Source organism: Scyliorhinus canicula, chromosome 15 (genome assembly GCF_902713615.1).
Source record: "Scyliorhinus canicula chromosome 15, sScyCan1.1, whole genome shotgun sequence".
NCBI lineage: Eukaryota > Metazoa > Chordata > Chondrichthyes > Carcharhiniformes > Scyliorhinidae > Scyliorhinus > Scyliorhinus canicula.
The window spans coordinates 7,648,144-7,665,117 of NC_052160.1; the positions used below are offsets into that span (position 1 = coordinate 7,648,144).

Below are 16,974 nucleotides of genomic sequence, written 5' to 3' on the forward strand. Positions count from 1 at the left end.
AAAAAGCTAGCTGGACTTGTGTAAGAGCGATGAGCTTCCATGTGATATATATGACACGGTTAGTCTTCATGGTTCATTGCATCCATGTCCCTTTACTCTCTATCTTATGTGTGACCAGTTCTGCACAGCACGAATTGGCCAAATGGTTGGGCAAATTGTTTAAAAACCAGTTTTGAACATGTTCCCAAGATACAGTGAAAATTCCTTCACATTTGCGAAGACCATTATCGACTTGCATTTTGATAGCAATGCTGTGTCCATGTGCTTATTGACATGACATGACTAGCGTATTCACCAATGTTCCACTTAGGGAGCCATAGATATTTGGGCTGCAGCACTAAATCATGGTCATGTAGACCCACCACCATTGCATGAATCTGTAACCATTGCCCAATCTGTCTGCCCAAATAGAGCTGGTTCTCTAGTTCCAGCTCTCGTAAACATCTTTGTTGGGTTCCATGTGGAATGTGACTTCGATAGATACCTAACCTCCGTTTCGATATACTTTTATTCGGTCATGAACATTGGCGTCGCAGGCTGGGCCAGCATTTATTGTCCATCCCTAATTGCCCTTGAGGGGGCAGTTAGAGTCGACCACATTGCTGTGGATCTGGAGTCACATGTAGGCCAGACCAGGTAAGGACGGCAGATTTCCTTCTCTAAAGGACATCAGTGAACCAGATGGGTTTTTACAACAATCAACAATGGTTTCACGGTCATCATTAGACTTTTAATTCCATATTTTTATTGAATTTAAATTTCACCATCTGCAGTAGAGGGATTTGAACCTGGGTCCCCAGAGCATTACTCTGAGTCTCTGGTCTGCTAGTCAGTGACAATACCACTACACCACCACCTCCCCATATGTGGATGATATGTTTGCTCATTTTAAATGTGTAGCAACATGTAACAATTTCCTTGCATGTCTTAATGGGCCCCATCCTGGGCTTGAATTCACCTTTAAATTGGAGCAGTCAAATCAACTCGCCTTTCTTGACGTACTAGTTGAGGAGTGTGTTGGGGGATCTCTATCACAGTTTACCACAAGCCTACCGTCACTGGTCACTACACGCTGGGATTTTTACACTTGCACGAGTTATAAGATCAGCATTATTGGCAACCTTGTAAATAGGACCCAAGCCATTTGCTCATCGAGCAAATTTCATGCTGAAATTGAGCACACCAAAGATATGCTTCGGAATAGTTACTCTGATCAGATAATTTCATGCTGTAAATCGCTCAAACCCATGAATGGGCCTAAGGTTGTCACGTTCAGCCCTGAAAAGTGCAGTCTTTGTCAGATTACCCAGGAAAGGGAAGGTATCTCAAAGGTTTGAGCAACAGGTGAAGCTACCTGTTTCAAGCTGCAGTAGCAACATGAATGGTATTCGCCACTAACAGGATGATGCCGTCAAACTAAAAATATGTTCTGCCGATCAGACAAATTAGTAACCTGGTATATGAATTTCAGTGACAGTGTGTTGCCAGGTATGTAGACTATAAGCTGCAAAGAGTATCCAAACAGCATGTCCCTTCCGCTGTCCACAACAGGTAAGGTACAGACCGTGTGCCTGTGCTTGAAAACACAGTAATCAACATTAAATATGATTCTGCAATTGGACAACATTTGCTAAATAATCTGGTGTGTTAAGAATTACGCCGACAACCAATTTAAGCTTGTCAGTCAGGCTCACAGTGTGGCGTATTTTCATGTACTGGAAGCTACATTTATTAATGCACAGGGCCCTGTTCTTTGCAGACAGAAAGAACATGTACACACATTGCGCCTGTTTAAGCTAAGCAAAGTTAGTGATAGCCATTAACTGGTGCATTCGCCATGGCAGTGCCTCCACCAGTCAAAGTCCATTTGCCAACAAATCAGCTGACTCTTCTCATACAGTACAAAGTTGTTGCTTCCGCGATATCGTTATTCCTGAGATTGTTCTGATGAGTGCAAGATGAAAGCTTCGACAAAATGTCTTCCCAGCAATACTCAAGTTCTGTACTACCAAACAACTATTCAAGAATGGAATCAAATCCATTCAAATGACCTTGTTTTTCTGGCCGAAAAAGAGATCGAACGTCAGAAGGAAAGAGAATTGGGAGGAGGCGGTGAAACAGGCTACCATCCACTTTAATCCATTTGAAATGTGGTGCCCCAAGACCAATTTCGTCCCCAAGATGGAAGCAACTTCCTTCTGTCAAGGTCTGGGGCGGAAAGTAACGGTTAAAAGTGTACGGAATCACAGGCCAGTCGACTGGATGGAATGGTTTGGATCAAACTGAGTTCCAGCTTTTAAACTTAGTAACTACTGATAAACAAAAGTCTGGAAAGTAGGAGAAAACGTAAGGCAGATAACAGGAGTGGGCATCAAGACCCTGAGGATTGTTCCGCAAATCAGTAAGGTCACAGCTGATTTGGGATCTGTCCTACATCCATTAACAGAAATCTATCAATCCCATTTTTAAAAAATTTATAGTACCCAATTAAGGGGCAAATTAGCGTGGCCAATCCACCCGGCACACCTTTGGGATATGGGGGTGAAACCCACACAGACACGGTGCAGGTGGCATGAGGAACTTCTGGCCTCTGATTGGCTGGTAGGCTCCCAGTGGGTGAGTCCCCCTCCCAGATCCTCAATCGCTGGGAAGACCCGAGGGCGACCAATTAAATGCCTGAAGGCATTTGATTGCATCTGGCCTTCTCCACACAATTGACACGGTTCCAGGGCAGCACGGTGGCGTTTGCACTGCTGCCCCATGGCGCTGAGGTCCCAGGTTCAATCCTGGCTCTGGGTCACTGTCCGGACATTCTCCCGTGTTTGCATGGGTTTCACCCCCACAACCCAAAGATGTGCAGGGTAGGTGAATTGGCCATGCTAAATTGCCTCTTCATTGGAAAAAATGATTAGGTACTCTAAATTATTTTGTAAAAAAGAAAAATTGACACGGGTCGTCGGCCCCCCAGATTCATGGTCCGTGTTTGCCCCGTTTTATATTTTTACTTCAGATTTCCAGTACCTGTATTGTCTTGTTTTTAAAAAAAAGTTATTATATCTGTTGGCATTGCAGAATAATATGCGTTCTAGACATGTTGTTGAAAGCACTAAATTCTTTCTTGCCTCAGTTGTAATTTTAGATACACAGCAAATGTATTTGGATGAAATAATACAGATTATTGTCAATGTTGTTACCTTCTCCTAAGCTCTCCAAGTAAGCAAGAGGAAGCTGCTGATTGCTCGGCAATTTCATATCCAGACGACACTGAATCGAAATCCACGCTGAAGAAGGACTAGATTGCAAAGTGCCCCTCGCATTTGTGTTCAATTGTATTTATGTAAAACTATTTTATTTTCATTTAGTTTTCTCTCTTGAGAAATGCTTCTGTTTTGCCTTTGAAGACCATCGCACCTTTGTTAACAGCGGACAAAAGTCTGCGCAAGTCGTTCAGCGTTTTTGCTTGGTAACCATCATTACGAATGGGAACCTTTGTACACTTTAAACTTTAACCTAATATTTTAATATAATTCCAACCTAATGTGGAAATCTAATTATTGGGCACAGTATCCATGTACTGCATCAGCGATGATTAAGGCCACACCCGTGGGTTCTAACTACTGTGTGATGGTAATATTTTCACTCTATTCGTAATAAAACAGACACTCAAAGCAATATAAATGTATTTGATCCACACTAGCTTACTTCAGACATTTTGAAACCACAGACCTGTTTAAAAAAAAATACAATTGTTTAGTACATATTAAGACAAGTTAGATTGCAGTTAAAAAGTAAGAATTGTTGGTTGGGTGGAAAGTTAGTTTCTGCTGCCTTGGCTGTCAGCAGCTTGATAACACTGGAAGCGATCGTGTGAGAAGTCTGAAGTTGATGGGGTGGGGAAATTATGTGAATGTGGGCTAATGCATACAAACAAGATCTGTTGCAACTAATATCTCCCATCATTACTAAATCGAAAGAGAACCATGTTCCATCACCCAACTTTGTGATCCCTTTTCTTGTTAAGAGGACAAAATCCAAACAATAAACTGACTATTTTCAATCTTTTGCACATTTTATTATTCTGTATAACTTGTTGATGTATTTATATATCAAAGTATTGTAGCAGCTATTGTAGGGCAGCATGATGAAATTAAATGAAAATCACATTGTCACGAGTAGGCTTCAAATGAAGTTACTGTGAAAAGCCTCTAGTCACCACATTCCGGCGCCTGTTCGGGGAGGGCTGGTATGGTGGCACAATGGTTAGCACTGCTGCCTCACAGCACTAGGGACCAGGGTTCAATACCGGCCTTGGGTGACTGTCTGGCTGGAGTTTGTATGTTCACCCAGTGTCTGTGTTGGTTTCCTCCAGTTTCTTCCCACAGTCCAAAGATGTGAGTTTGGTGGATTGGCCATGATAAATTGCCCCTAGGTGGGATTACAGAGATAGGGTGGGGGGTTGGACCTGGGTGGGATGCTCTGTCAGAGGGTCAGTGCAGACTTGAAGGTCCGAATGGCCTCCTGCACTGTAGAGATTCTATGATTCATTATTTTCATGTCTGATGGGAGCACTGGGAGTCCCAGGTACATGAGTGCAAAGCCATCTTTGCCCTTTACAGTGAAACTGCTACCAGCCAGGGGGCCCCTGAAGAGCTGGGGACAGGTATCATTATCAGTCGGTAGAAGCAGCGGGCCTGTTCCAGTACAGCACAAGGGCAGGCTGTTCATACAGGGCCTATCAAGCAGCGTAGAATACAGAAGGAATGGGTGGCAGCATTATATCATATAGTTTTGCGTGAGGTTCTTGGAACTGGATACAGGCAGAGACAGCTCAGCATTAGAAGTGCACAAGCATTGGAGGCCATTCGGCACCGACCCTCTGAAAGAGCAAACCCCTGTCGACTGTCGACGTAACCCTGGAGGAACCATTTCAATGTTGTCATTTTCGGGAAGTGCCCAGAGAAAGTTTGATATTCGTGAAGCTCCGAGAGGGAATCCCCAGTGCATCTTTGGGATAAACCCCCCCCCCCCCCCCCCCCCCCCCCCCTCAATTCAATACTGGGGAGCTCGGATGTCTCACAGTTTGTGAAGTTAATGTTTGAGAAGGTGAAAACCTTCCCCTCAAAATTCCAGTAATTACTCCAGTCAAAGTGAACATAAAACGTGAATAGCTTTCATCCAGGCCCTGTTATTTTAGGTCAACAGCAGCACTTTGATGGATCAAAGATAACATAATAAATAGTGAATTATTTGCAACATAACACGCACAAATATTGTGCCAAATAATCCTTACTCCGGGTCTAATTTGAACCTGTGGTCTTGCACCAGCGAGAACTATAACTACTATGTAGTATTTTACTCTGTCATGGAAGAAAGTTGCAGCATAATTTTTAATTTAGCATGCTGACTAAATTGCAATTAAATGAATAACTAGCCACTGCTCATTTCATTCTGGTTATTTACCATTCACATTTTATTCAACAGAAATTGAAGATTTGCCAGCGGTTAGTTTACTAGTGTCATGAAGATCCAAATCACAGAGATTACAACACAACAGAGGCCATTCGGCCGGTCTTGTCGGTGCTGGCGCTCTGGTCCTTTTCACCTTAACCCTGCAATTTTTAAAAATCAATTATTGTGCTCCCAAGATTCAGGCTGCACCATTTGCTGGTGTATGTTTCCAAAACTGATAATTGAATCTCACAACACCTACAATACAATCATATTCTAAGTACTTAACAGTATCTGCCGTGTCGTAGAAAAGTTGCAAGGAAACATTGTACGGATAATGCCTGATATCCACAAACCGTCATGCTTATGAATAATCTCAGCCGTTATGGGAATTGTTTAACTGCCGCCGTTTACATTGTGATTTAGATTATTTAAACATTCTTCTGCGAGGGAATAAGGCTTTACCACATTTCTCACTGGTTGATTTGTTGAGAGATTTCTTCTAGTTCAGGTCCATTGTACCCTGAAGGTGGCAACGCAGGTCGATAGAGTGGTCAAGAATACATACAGCATGCTTACCTTCATTGGACGGGGTATTGAGTACAAGAGTCGGCAGGTCATATTACAATTGTATATGGCTTTGGTTAGGCCACATTTGGAATTCTGTGTGCAGTTCTGGTCACCACATTACCAGAAGGATGTGGATGCTTTAGAGAGGGTGCAGAGGAGGTTCACCAGGATGTTGCCTGGTATGGAGGGTGCTAGCTATGAAGAAAGGTTGAGTAGATTAGGATTGTTTTCGTTGGAAAGACGGAGGTTGAGGGGGGACCTGATTGACGTCTACAAAATTATGAGAGGTATGGACAGGGTGGATAGCAACAAGCTTTTTCCAAGAGTGGGGGTGTCAATTACAAGGGGGTCACGATTTCAAGGTGAGAGGGGAAAAGTTTAAGGGAGATGTGCGTGGGAAGTTTTTTACGCAGAGGGTGGTGGGTGCCTGGAACGCTTTGCCAGCGGAGGTGGTAGAGGCGGGCACGATAGCATCATTTAAGATACATCTAGACAGATATATGAACGGGTGGGGAACAGAGGGAAGTAGATCCTTGGAAAATAGGTGACGGGTTTAGATAAAGGATCTGGATCGGCGCAAGCTGGGAGGGCCGAAGGGCCTGTTCCTGTGCTGTAATTTTCATTGTTTTTGCTTATAAATGAATCCGGAGAAGGACCACTCCCCGGTTATTTGAGGGTCGCTGAACCAGGACCTACGCTTGATTTTACTAAGGGTGTTGCCCCCCCTCAGCCAGAACAGGAATTGAACGCTGTTGGTGTTATTTTGAACCTGTGGGTGTCCTTTATTTTGAGTTTTTTTCCCTCATTTTAATTTATTGATTTGTGTGATACCAACACTTGTTGCCAATCCCTAATTGCCCATCGAACTGAGTAACATTTCAGTGGACGTTAAGAGTTTACTGTGGATCTTGAGTCGGACAGACCAGGTAAGGATGACAGATGTTACAACCCCAGTTGATGTTAAAACTGGACGGGAAGATCCCAGAATGGAACTCTGGCTCAAAAGACCGTAACTTATTTTGTTTCATAAAACGTGGAGGAACAGAGTCACAGGACCGCTAGTCAGTTTTAACAACAAGGAAAAGACATTTATTAAACATGAACAAATTGGATTATGATACAATACTTGTTTACTCCAGACCAGGAGTTTACACCAACCAATTTTAGGATTTCCCTGTCTGGGTTGCTGTACAGGCTGTTCACAATTGCTTTTACCCTCAATTCCCAGACTGTTTTAGAATATCAAACGTTTCATCTCCATCTGAAGTCTGCTGCTGTCCACTTTGAATCTAGTTAATGCAATTGTCTCTAACTCAGAAAACTTTGTTTTAAGAACATAAGAACTAGGAGCAGGAGTAGGCCATCTGGCCCCTCGAGCCTGCTCCGCCATTCAATGAGATCATGGCTGATCTTTTGTGGACTCAGCTCCACTTTCTGGACCGAACACCATAACCCTTAATCCCTTTATTCTTCAAAAAACTATCTATCCTTATCTTAAAAACATTTAATGAAGGAGCCTCAACTGCTTCACTGGGCAAGAAATTCCATAGATTCGCAACCCTTTGGGTGAAGTAGTTCCTCTTAACAGATTGTTCTCCTGAACAATATCTTGGTCTCTGCTCTCTTAACTTCAGGTGTCTTAAACATTCTTTCTGTCCCAATTCCCTGGAATGTATCTTGTTCCTTGGGAAGCTTGCATCTTTGCCAGGAGAAGCTGGACAGAAAAAGGGAGTTGCAGAGTTGAGAGCGGTTCACTCCCCAGTGTCCCACTGCTCTGGCTTCCAGTTAAACCGAAGAACAAAGCCCTCTTCTCTGGAAAGTTGCTTCCTGTGCTAAGCATTGACTTGCTTCTATTTATTCTTCATGTCGTAGCCCTCTCTAAGCACAGTTGGAACTGAGCCAACCCCCAAACATACAAACACCTTTGTCCAGCTTGAATATAACTATGTTTACTCTTCCAGTCGCAGAAACATTAAATTAATCCCACTTAAAACTATACGTTATTTACACTATTTACCAACAGAAATCTTCTTGGCCTCCCTGTCTCGAGAGACAATGGGTGCACACCAATGAATCACAGATTGGTTTGGCAGCCTCTCCTCTCTCTGATGTGATCTCATGTCTTGCCAGCTGCTGTGTCCCTTCTCGTCGCCTCTTTTCACTCCCTCCTTCACTGCTGTCGACCAGCTCTGGCGATCGCTGGCAACTTGATCTGAATGCTTGTGGTCCCCTGTCACAGGACTTCATGCCACATTTGCAGATGTCTTTGAAGTGAAGGGGCATGTAGAAAGTGGGTTTTGGTGCCATGGCGACCTCACTGTACAATATATCTTCGGAGGACCCGGATATCCTCCATGAGGCTCACGTGTCCAAGCCATCTCGGGTACCGCTGGCTCAGTATCTGTGTGCATGTTGGGGATGTTACCAATACAAATCTAATTCCCTTAAAACTACCTTTATTTTCCCAACACACATTTCCTTCCCTAAATGGACTTCACTGAACCAGATCGGGGTTTTTATGGCAATTGATGATCATCGTCATGGTCACAATTGCTGAGACTAGCTTTTCAATTCCCGATTTTATTAATTGAATTTAAATTTCAGTAGCTGCCATGGTGGGATTTGGACACTCATCCCCGGCACATTATCCTGGTGGACCTCTGATTGTAAATTCAGTGACATTACCATTGCCCCACGGTCTCCCACGTCTTGTAACCCTACAAATGTAGCAACAGATAAACGCTACAATCTGTATCTGAGAGTAGGGGGTTTTGTAAAACATTGTTACAGAGTTAAATGTGGCAGGACTAGAAAGGGTAACAGCTAGTAGTACGGAACATAGGAACAGGAGTAGGCCATTCAGCCCCTCGAGCCTGTCCCGCCATTCAATGAGATCATAGAATACATACAGTGCAGAAGGAGGCCATTCAGTCCATTGAGTCTGCACCGGCTCTTGGAAAGAGCACCCTACTTAAACTCAAGTCTCCACCCTATTCCCGTAACCCAGTAACCCCATCTAACCTTTTGGACACTAAGGGGCAATTTAGCACTGCCAATCCACCTAACCTGCACAGAAAACCAGAGCACCGGGAGGAAACCCACGCAGACATTGGAGGGGGGGGAGGGAGGGGGGGGGGTGCAAACTCCACACAGTCACCCGAGGCCGGAATTGAATTTGGATCCCTGGAGCTGTGAAATAGCAGTGCTAACCACTGTGCCACCGTGCCGCCTTAATCATGGCTGATCTGTAACCTAACTCCATATGCCTGCCTTTGGTCCATATCCCTTAATATCTTTGCTTAACAATATGGGACATTTATCAGCAAGTCTGTCAACAATTGTTCCTTCTGTTTAATTCAAGTACAGTCCCGGAGATGTGAAACAGGTTGCTCCCATTTAACAATATCGCTCAAAGTGCACATCTACCCCCAGAGAGAGCTGCAATTGTGCGGTGATGTAGAGGGGACTAATTGAGCCTCGCTGACTGAGGTGCCCTTTGACTGCCTGGCTGCTGTCCATGGTGCTGGTCCAGCTCTGCCTCTTTCCCCAGCCAGGCCACCACTGTGTTGCTGCCCTTTCCTGCGGCGGAGGGCCACACCGAGACGATGAACCATTTTCTGAAGCTGTCACACAGGGCAATGTAGATGAAAGGATTGAGGCAGCTGCTGGCATAGCCTAAGCTGATCACCGCAATGTAGGCGCAGTAGAAAGGCCGAGTGGGCTGCTCCTGGGCCAGCTGGGCTAACTGCAGGAGGTAGAAGGGAGCCCAGCAGAGGAAGAAAGCCAGGCAGATGGCGATGGTGATGCGAGCCACTCTTTTAGTCCGCAGCCTGGCTCTCCTGTGCGAGATGAGGGTCCCCGGGGAGCTGATCTTGAACAGGATCCTCCTGTAGGCCGTTGAGATGACAGTCAGGGGTACGGCGAATGCAAGCACAAACTGATAAAGGGTGAACCAGTAGATATCGGTGTCTGGGTTGGGGAGGCGGATTACACAGCTGGAGATGCCCCCAGGCAGCTGGATGAGGCTGGTGTACATCCACATGGGGGTGATGCTCAGGGACGAGAGCACCCACAGGAGGCAGATGGTCAGGAGGGCGGTGGTGGGCTTGCGGAGGCGGGTGGAGGCCAGTGGGTGGACGATGGCCAGGTAGTGGTCAATGGCCATGGCGGTGAGGATGTAGGCGCTGGCAAAGTGGGTGTTGCTGCCCATGACAGAGATGACGACACACATCAGGTGGCCAAAGTGCCAGCCCCTGTGCCCCAGGAGCTGGGGGATCACGAAGGGCATTCCCAGGAGGAACATCAAGTCCACCGCCGAGGAGTTGATGAAAAATATATCTGGGACCCTACTGTTGCTGGATTTCAACCTGAGCCTTTGAGCGATGGTGAAGATCACAATACCATTCCCGAGGATCCCCAACAGGCCGATTATCACGAAAATCGAGGGCATGATGATGCTGGAATAAATAAAGGGGCTCATCTCACCTGGAAATAAAAACCCCAAATTCATTGCAATGTCCAGCTGGATACAACATTCACATCAATATTAGCCAGGCTGTCACAATAATGCAGCTTTCTGTCTACCTTATCATTCAGACATTTAGCAACTATTTGAAAAAACTGCTTCTTAAAACACACAAAACAATCTTCTGGGTAAGAATGGGGAGGGTATCCGACTTCCTAACTTTTCAAATCACTCTCCCAGCATCCAGATGTAGGGAGTGATACATCTGGGTGGGTTCTTACTCAGGCAGAATGCTCTGAATTCTGTTCTCATCATTTCATGGGAGCTAGATTGTTTTTTTTTAAAAGGAGCTTCTTACCTAGAGATGTGATGTTGTTGGGGAAAGTATCTGAGCGGTTGGGAGCAGCCATCCTGCTGAAGAAGGGATTTCGCCTCTGCAGGTTTGCCAGGATGCAGCAGCTTTATAGCAGCTCCTGTTTACACTGGAGTCACTCTGCCTGTGTCAGCCACAAAGCAAAGAGCTTCTCCAGGGCCGGCCCCCTGCTCCACACTCCTATTTTTAAATGGAGCTGGGGAGGGTCCTCTTTCAGAGGGGCGGCCGAATGTCCTTTTTCTGGCCCTTGTAAAAGGTCACCTTGTTTATTTTGTAAAAAGGAGCAGGAGTGCAGCACAGCCCCCTGGAGTGGATCACTCAGTCCCCTGGAGTGGATCACACAGCCCCCTGGAGTGGAGTGGATCACCCAGCCCCTGGAGTGGATCACCCAGCCCCCTGGAGTGGATCACCCAGCCCCCTGGAGTGGATCACCCAGCCCCCTGGTGTGGATCACACAGCCCACTGGAGTGGCTCACACAGCCCCCTGGAGTGGAGTGGATCACCCAGCCCCCTGGAGTGGAGTGGATCACCCATCCCCCTGGAGTGGAGTGGATCACCCAGCCCCCTGGAGTGGATAACACAGCCCCCTGGTGTGGATCACCCAGCCCCCTGGAGTGGAGTGGATCACCCAGCCCCCTGGAGTGGATCACCCAGCCCCCTGGAGTGAATCACACAGCCCACTGGAGTGGCTCACACAGCCCCCGTGGATCACACAGCCCCCTGGAGTGGAGTGGATCACACAACCCTCTGGAGTGGAGTGGATCACACAGCCCCTGGTGTGGATCATACAGCCCCCTGGAGTGGAGTGGATCACACAGCCCCCTGGAGTGGAGTGGATCACACAGCCCCCTCCCTGGAGTGGAGTGGATCACACAACCGAGTGGAGTGGATCACACAGCCCCCTGGAGTGGATCACACATACTCTGGAGTGGATCACACAACCCCATGGAGTGGAGTTGATTACATAGCCTCCTGGAGTTGAGTGGCTCACACCGTCCCCTGGAGTGGAGTGGATCACAGCCACTTGGAGTGGAGTGGATCACACAGCCCCTGGAGTGGATCACACAGCCCCCTGGAGTGGATCACACAGCCTCCTGGAGTGGATCACACAGCCCCTGAAGTGGATCACACAACCCCCTGGGGTGGATCCAACAGCCCCCTGGAGTGGTGTGGATCAGACAGCCCCCTGGAGTGGATCACACAGTCCCCTCCCCGGAGTGGAGTGGATCACACAACCGAGTGGAGTGGATCACACAACCCCATGGAGTGGATCACATAGCCCCCTGGAGTGGACCATACAGCCCCCTGGAGTTGAGTGGATCATACAGTCCCCTGGAGTGGAGAGGATCACACAGTCCCTTGGAGTGGAGAGGATCACACAGTCCCTTGGAGTGGAGTGGATCACACATCCCCCTTGAGTGGATCACACAGTCCCTTGGAGTGGAGTGGATCACACATCCCCCTTGAGTGGATCACACAGTCCCTTGGAGTGGATCATACATCACCCTGGAGTGGAGTGGATCACACAGCCCCTGGAGTGGAGTGGACCACACAGCCCCCTGGAGTGGAGTGGATCACACCACCCCTTGGAGTGGAGTGGATCACATAGCCCCCTGGAGTGGATCACACAGCACCCTGGAGCGGATCACAGTCCCCTGGAGTGGATCACACAGCCCCCTGGTGTGGATCAGCCTCTGACGTGGATCACACAGCCCCCTGGAGTAGATCGCACATACCCTAGATCACATAGACCCTGGAGTGGATCACATAGCCCCATGGAGTTGATCATACAGCCCCCTGGAGTGGATCACACAGCCCCCTGGAGTGGAGTGGATCACATAGCCCCCTGGAGTGGATCACACAGCCCCCTGGAGTGGAGTGGATCACACAGCCCCCTGGAGGGGAGTGGATGACACAGCCCCTGGAGTGGATCACACATCCCCCTGGTGTGGATCACACAGCCCCCTGGTGTGGATCACACAGCCCCCTGGTGTGGATCACACAGCCCCCTGGAGTGGAGTGGATCACACAGCCCCCTGGAGGGGAGTGGATCACACAGCCCCCTGATGTGGATCACACAGCCCCCTGATGTGGAGCTCATAACCCCTGGAGTGGATCGCACATCCCTCTGGAGTGGACCACACAGATCCTGGAGTGGATCACACAGACCATGGAGTGGATCACATAGACCCTGGTGTGGATCCCATAATTCAATGGAGTGGATCACATCCCCCTGGAGTGGATCACACATCCCCCTGGTGTGGATCACAGCCCCTGGCATGGATCACACCGCCCCTAGAGTGGATCACACAGCCCCTTGGATTGGATCACACAGCCCTGGAGTGGATCACACAGCCCCTTGGATTGGATCACACAGCCCCTTGGATTGGATCACACAGCCCTGGAGTGGATCACACAACCACCTGGTGCGGATCACAGCCCCTGGTATGGATCACACAGCCCATCGAGTGGATCACACAGCCCTCTGGAGTGGATCACTCAGCCCCTTGGAGTGGATCACACATATCCCAGGAATGGATCACACACCCTGGAATGGATCACAGCCCCTCTTGAGTGGATCACACAGCCCCCTGGAGTGGATCACACAACCCCCTGGAGTGGATCACATAACCCCCTGGAGTGGATTACACATACCTGGAGTGGATCACACAGCCCCCCCCTGGAATGGAGCTCACATACCCTGGAGTGGATCACACAACCCCCTGGGGTGGATCACATATACCCTGGAGTGGATCACACAGACCCTCGAGTGGATCACACAACCCCCTGGAGTGGATCACACATCACCCTGGAGTGGATCACAGTCCCTGGAGTGGAGTGGATCACACAGCCCCCTGCAGTGGATCACATAGCCCCTGGAGTGGATCTCACAGCCCCCTGGAGCAGATCTCATAGACCCTGGAGTGGATCACACAGCTCCCCCTGGAGTGGATCTCACAGACCCTGGAGTGGATCACACTGAGCCTGGAGCCTGCTTCACTATGGCTGGGCTGGGGATTCAACTCCATTTTCCCAGCTGAAATTCCCTGAAAGAAATCAAAAACCTGTCAATCCCAAACTTAAATATATTGAACCAAGAAGCAATCCACTACCCACTGGATTAGAGTTCCATACATGGGTGGCACAGAGGATAGCACCGCTGCCTCACAACACCAGGAACCCGGGTTTAATTCCAGCCTTGGGTAAATGTCTGTGTGGAGTTTGCACATTCTCCCAGTGTCTGCGTGGGTTTTCTCCGGGTGCTCTGGTTTCCTCCCAGTCCCAAGATGTGCAAGTTAGGTGGATTGACCATGTTAAATTGCCCCTTAGTGTCGAAAGATCAGATGGGGTTACAGGGGTGCTCTTTCCAAGGGTTGGAACAGATTCGACGGGCCGAATGGTCCCCTTGTGCACTGTAGGAATTCTAGGATTCTATTCTAGACAACTCTTTGGAGTGAAGTAGTTTCTCCACATCTGTCTTAAGGTAGTGGCGAGGGGTTTAAAGAGGTGATTAATGAGGAAGGTATGGTCGGGAGTCAGTGTGTGCTTTTCGTAGAGGAGATTTGATAATGTTTGATGTAGTCCTGTCAGATCACAATCCATGGTTGCACCAGATATTTTGTTCTTCTCCATCTCTTAGACTTGAGGAAACAAACGTGGGTTCTTTGAAAAAAAAAATCCATTCAACCAAATCATAGTAACAAATCAACTGAGTTAGTAAATGAAAGTTTAGGTTTGATTATTATTCTTGTATGGCACAGGAACTAGTAGTCTAATCAGAATGACGTATTTATCATTCAATGCACAGAAACAGTGGCCTTTGTTGATGTATTTATTTAATGTAGATTTAATTTTGACCAGTGTGTTAAGGAATTCCCAAGTCCCATTTTTTAAAAATAAATTTAAAGTACCCAATTAATTTTTTCCAATTAAGGGGCAATTTAGCGTGGCCAATTCACTTACCCTGCACATCTTTGGGTTGTGGGGGTGAAGCCCACACACGCGGGGAAAATATGCAAACTCCATACGGACAGTGACCTGGGGCCGGGATCGAACCCGGGTCCTCAGCGCCGTGAGGCAGCAGCACTAACCACTGCGCCACCCACCTAAGTTCCATATTTATTCAAATTATGTTTCTGATAAAACAAGTCGATTATCTTAATGTCCCCAAACCTATCAGTGCCAACATGCCACCCCCACCCCGCTCCTCACCCACCCATCATCACTCAAATCACAAATCTAAGACATTAAAATGGGTTCACACCAGGAAAAGGTTGGGGAAGCACGTTGAACAGTTCCCTCGCCCAGTGAAGGGAGCCTCACTATTTTTAATGTTTTGCTCATTTTATGGCTCACGAGTGGAATATAGAACCTACAGCACAGTACAGGCCCTTCGGCCCACGATGTTGTGCCGAACTGGTCTGAAACTAAGATTAAATCAACCTACTCTCAATCATTCTAGTACACTCCATATGCCTATCCAATAACTGCTTGAAAGTTCGTAAAGTGTCCGACTCCACCACCATAGCTGGGAGTGCGTTCCACGCCCCAACCACTCACTGAGTAAAGAACCTACCTCTGACATCCCTCCTATATCTTCCACCATGAACCTTATAGTTAGGCCCCCTTGTCACGGCTACATCCACCCGAGGAAAAAGTCACTGAACATCTACTCTATCTATCCCTCTCATCATCTTATACACCTCAATTAAGTCACCTCTCATCCTCCTCCGCTCCAAAGCGAAAAGCCCGAGCTCCCTCAACCTTTCCTCGTAAGACCTACCCTCCAATCCTGGTAAATCTCCTTTGCACCCTTTCCAATGTTTCCACATCCTTCCTATAATGAGATGACCAGAACTGCACACAATACTCCAAATGTGGTCTAACCAAGGTCTTGTACAGTTGCAGCATAACCTCATGGTTCTTAAACTCTATCCCCCTGTTAATAAATGCTAACACACTATAGGCATTCTTCACGGCTCTATCCACTTGGGTGGCAACTTTCAGAGATCTATGGTCATGAACTCCGAGATCTCTCTGCTCCTCCACATTCTTCAGAACCCTGCCGTTAACTGCATTCAAATTTTTTCTACCTCACACTTATCAGTGTTAAACTCCATCTGCCACTTTTCAGCCCAGCTCTGCATCCTATCAATGTCTCTTTGCAGCCTACAGCAACCCTCCACATTATCCACTACTCCACCAATCTTGGTGTCATCAGCAAATTTACTGACCCAACCTTCAACTACATCATCCAAGTCATTGATAAAAATCACAAATAGCAGAGGACCCAGCACTGATCCCGGTGGTACACCGCTGGTGACTGGGCTCCAGGATGAAAATTTACCATCTCCCACCACCCTCTGTCTTCTATGTGATAGCCAGTTACTGATCCAATCGGCCAAATTTCCCTCTATGCCACGCCTCCTTACTTTCTCCATGAGCCGACCATAGGGCACCTTATAAACTGCCTTACTAAAATCCATGTATACAACATCAACTGCTCCACCTTCATCTATGTACTTAGTTACCTCCTCAAAGAATACAATCAAACTTGTGAGGCAAGACTTACCTCTCACAAATCCATGCCGACTATCCTGGATTAAGCTGTATCTTTCCAAATGACCATAAATCCTATCCCTCAGGACCCTTTCCAATAATTTACCAATGACTGAAGTGAGACTAACCGGCCTATAATTCCCAGGGCTATACCTATTCCCTTTCTTGAACAAGGGGACAACATTCGGCACTCTCCAGTCTTCTGGTACTATTCCTGTCGACAGTGAGGACATAAAGATCAAAGCCAAAGGCTCTGCAATCTCATACCTCGCCTCTCAAAGAATCCTAGGATATATCCCATCAGGCCCAGGGGACTTATCTATCCTCAGGCTTCTCAGAATTTCTAACACATCTTCCTTCCGAATATCTACCTCCTCCAGCCTACCAGCCTGTATCGCACTATCCTCCTCAACAACATGGCCCCTCTCCTTTGTGAACACTGAAGAAAAGTATTCATTTAGGGCCTCTCCTATATTGTCAGACTCCATGCACACGTTCCCACTACTGTCCTTGACCGGCCCTAACTTCACCTTGGTCATTCTTTTATTCCCCACATAAG

At 47.4% G+C, this 16,974-nt stretch overlaps 2 protein-coding genes across 4 annotated transcripts in view; one reads left to right on the forward strand and one right to left on the reverse strand.

Moving 5' to 3' along the window:
• LOC119978705 (lipid droplet assembly factor 1-like) overlaps window positions 1-4,057 on the forward strand; it is a 30,455-nt gene extending 26,398 nt beyond the window's left edge. For all 3 annotated transcript variants that reach the window (XM_038820519.1, XM_038820517.1, XM_038820518.1), the window contains one exon: window positions 3,206-4,057. In XM_038820519.1, coding sequence (XP_038676447.1) covers window positions 3,206-3,296 — 91 coding nt within the window. In that variant the 3' untranslated portion in view covers window positions 3,297-4,057. The remainder of the gene's footprint in view (window positions 1-3,205) is intronic.
• Window positions 4,058-9,484: 5,427 nt separating this feature from the next.
• On the reverse strand, window positions 9,485-10,483 carry LOC119978930 (melanin-concentrating hormone receptor 1-like). Its single transcript, XM_038820873.1, has one exon. It carries the CDS (start codon window positions 10,466-10,468, stop codon window positions 9,485-9,487), a length of 984 nt encoding a protein of 327 aa, XP_038676801.1. The 5' UTR covers window positions 10,469-10,483.
• Window positions 10,484-16,974: the final 6,491 nt, after the last annotated feature.

What these genes read in the sequence shown, in the direction of transcription:
- LOC119978930 (XM_038820873.1), bottom strand. Translation starts at nt 10,468, where the DNA reads ATGCCCTCGATTTTCGTGATAATCGGCCTGTTGGGGATCCTCGGGAAT.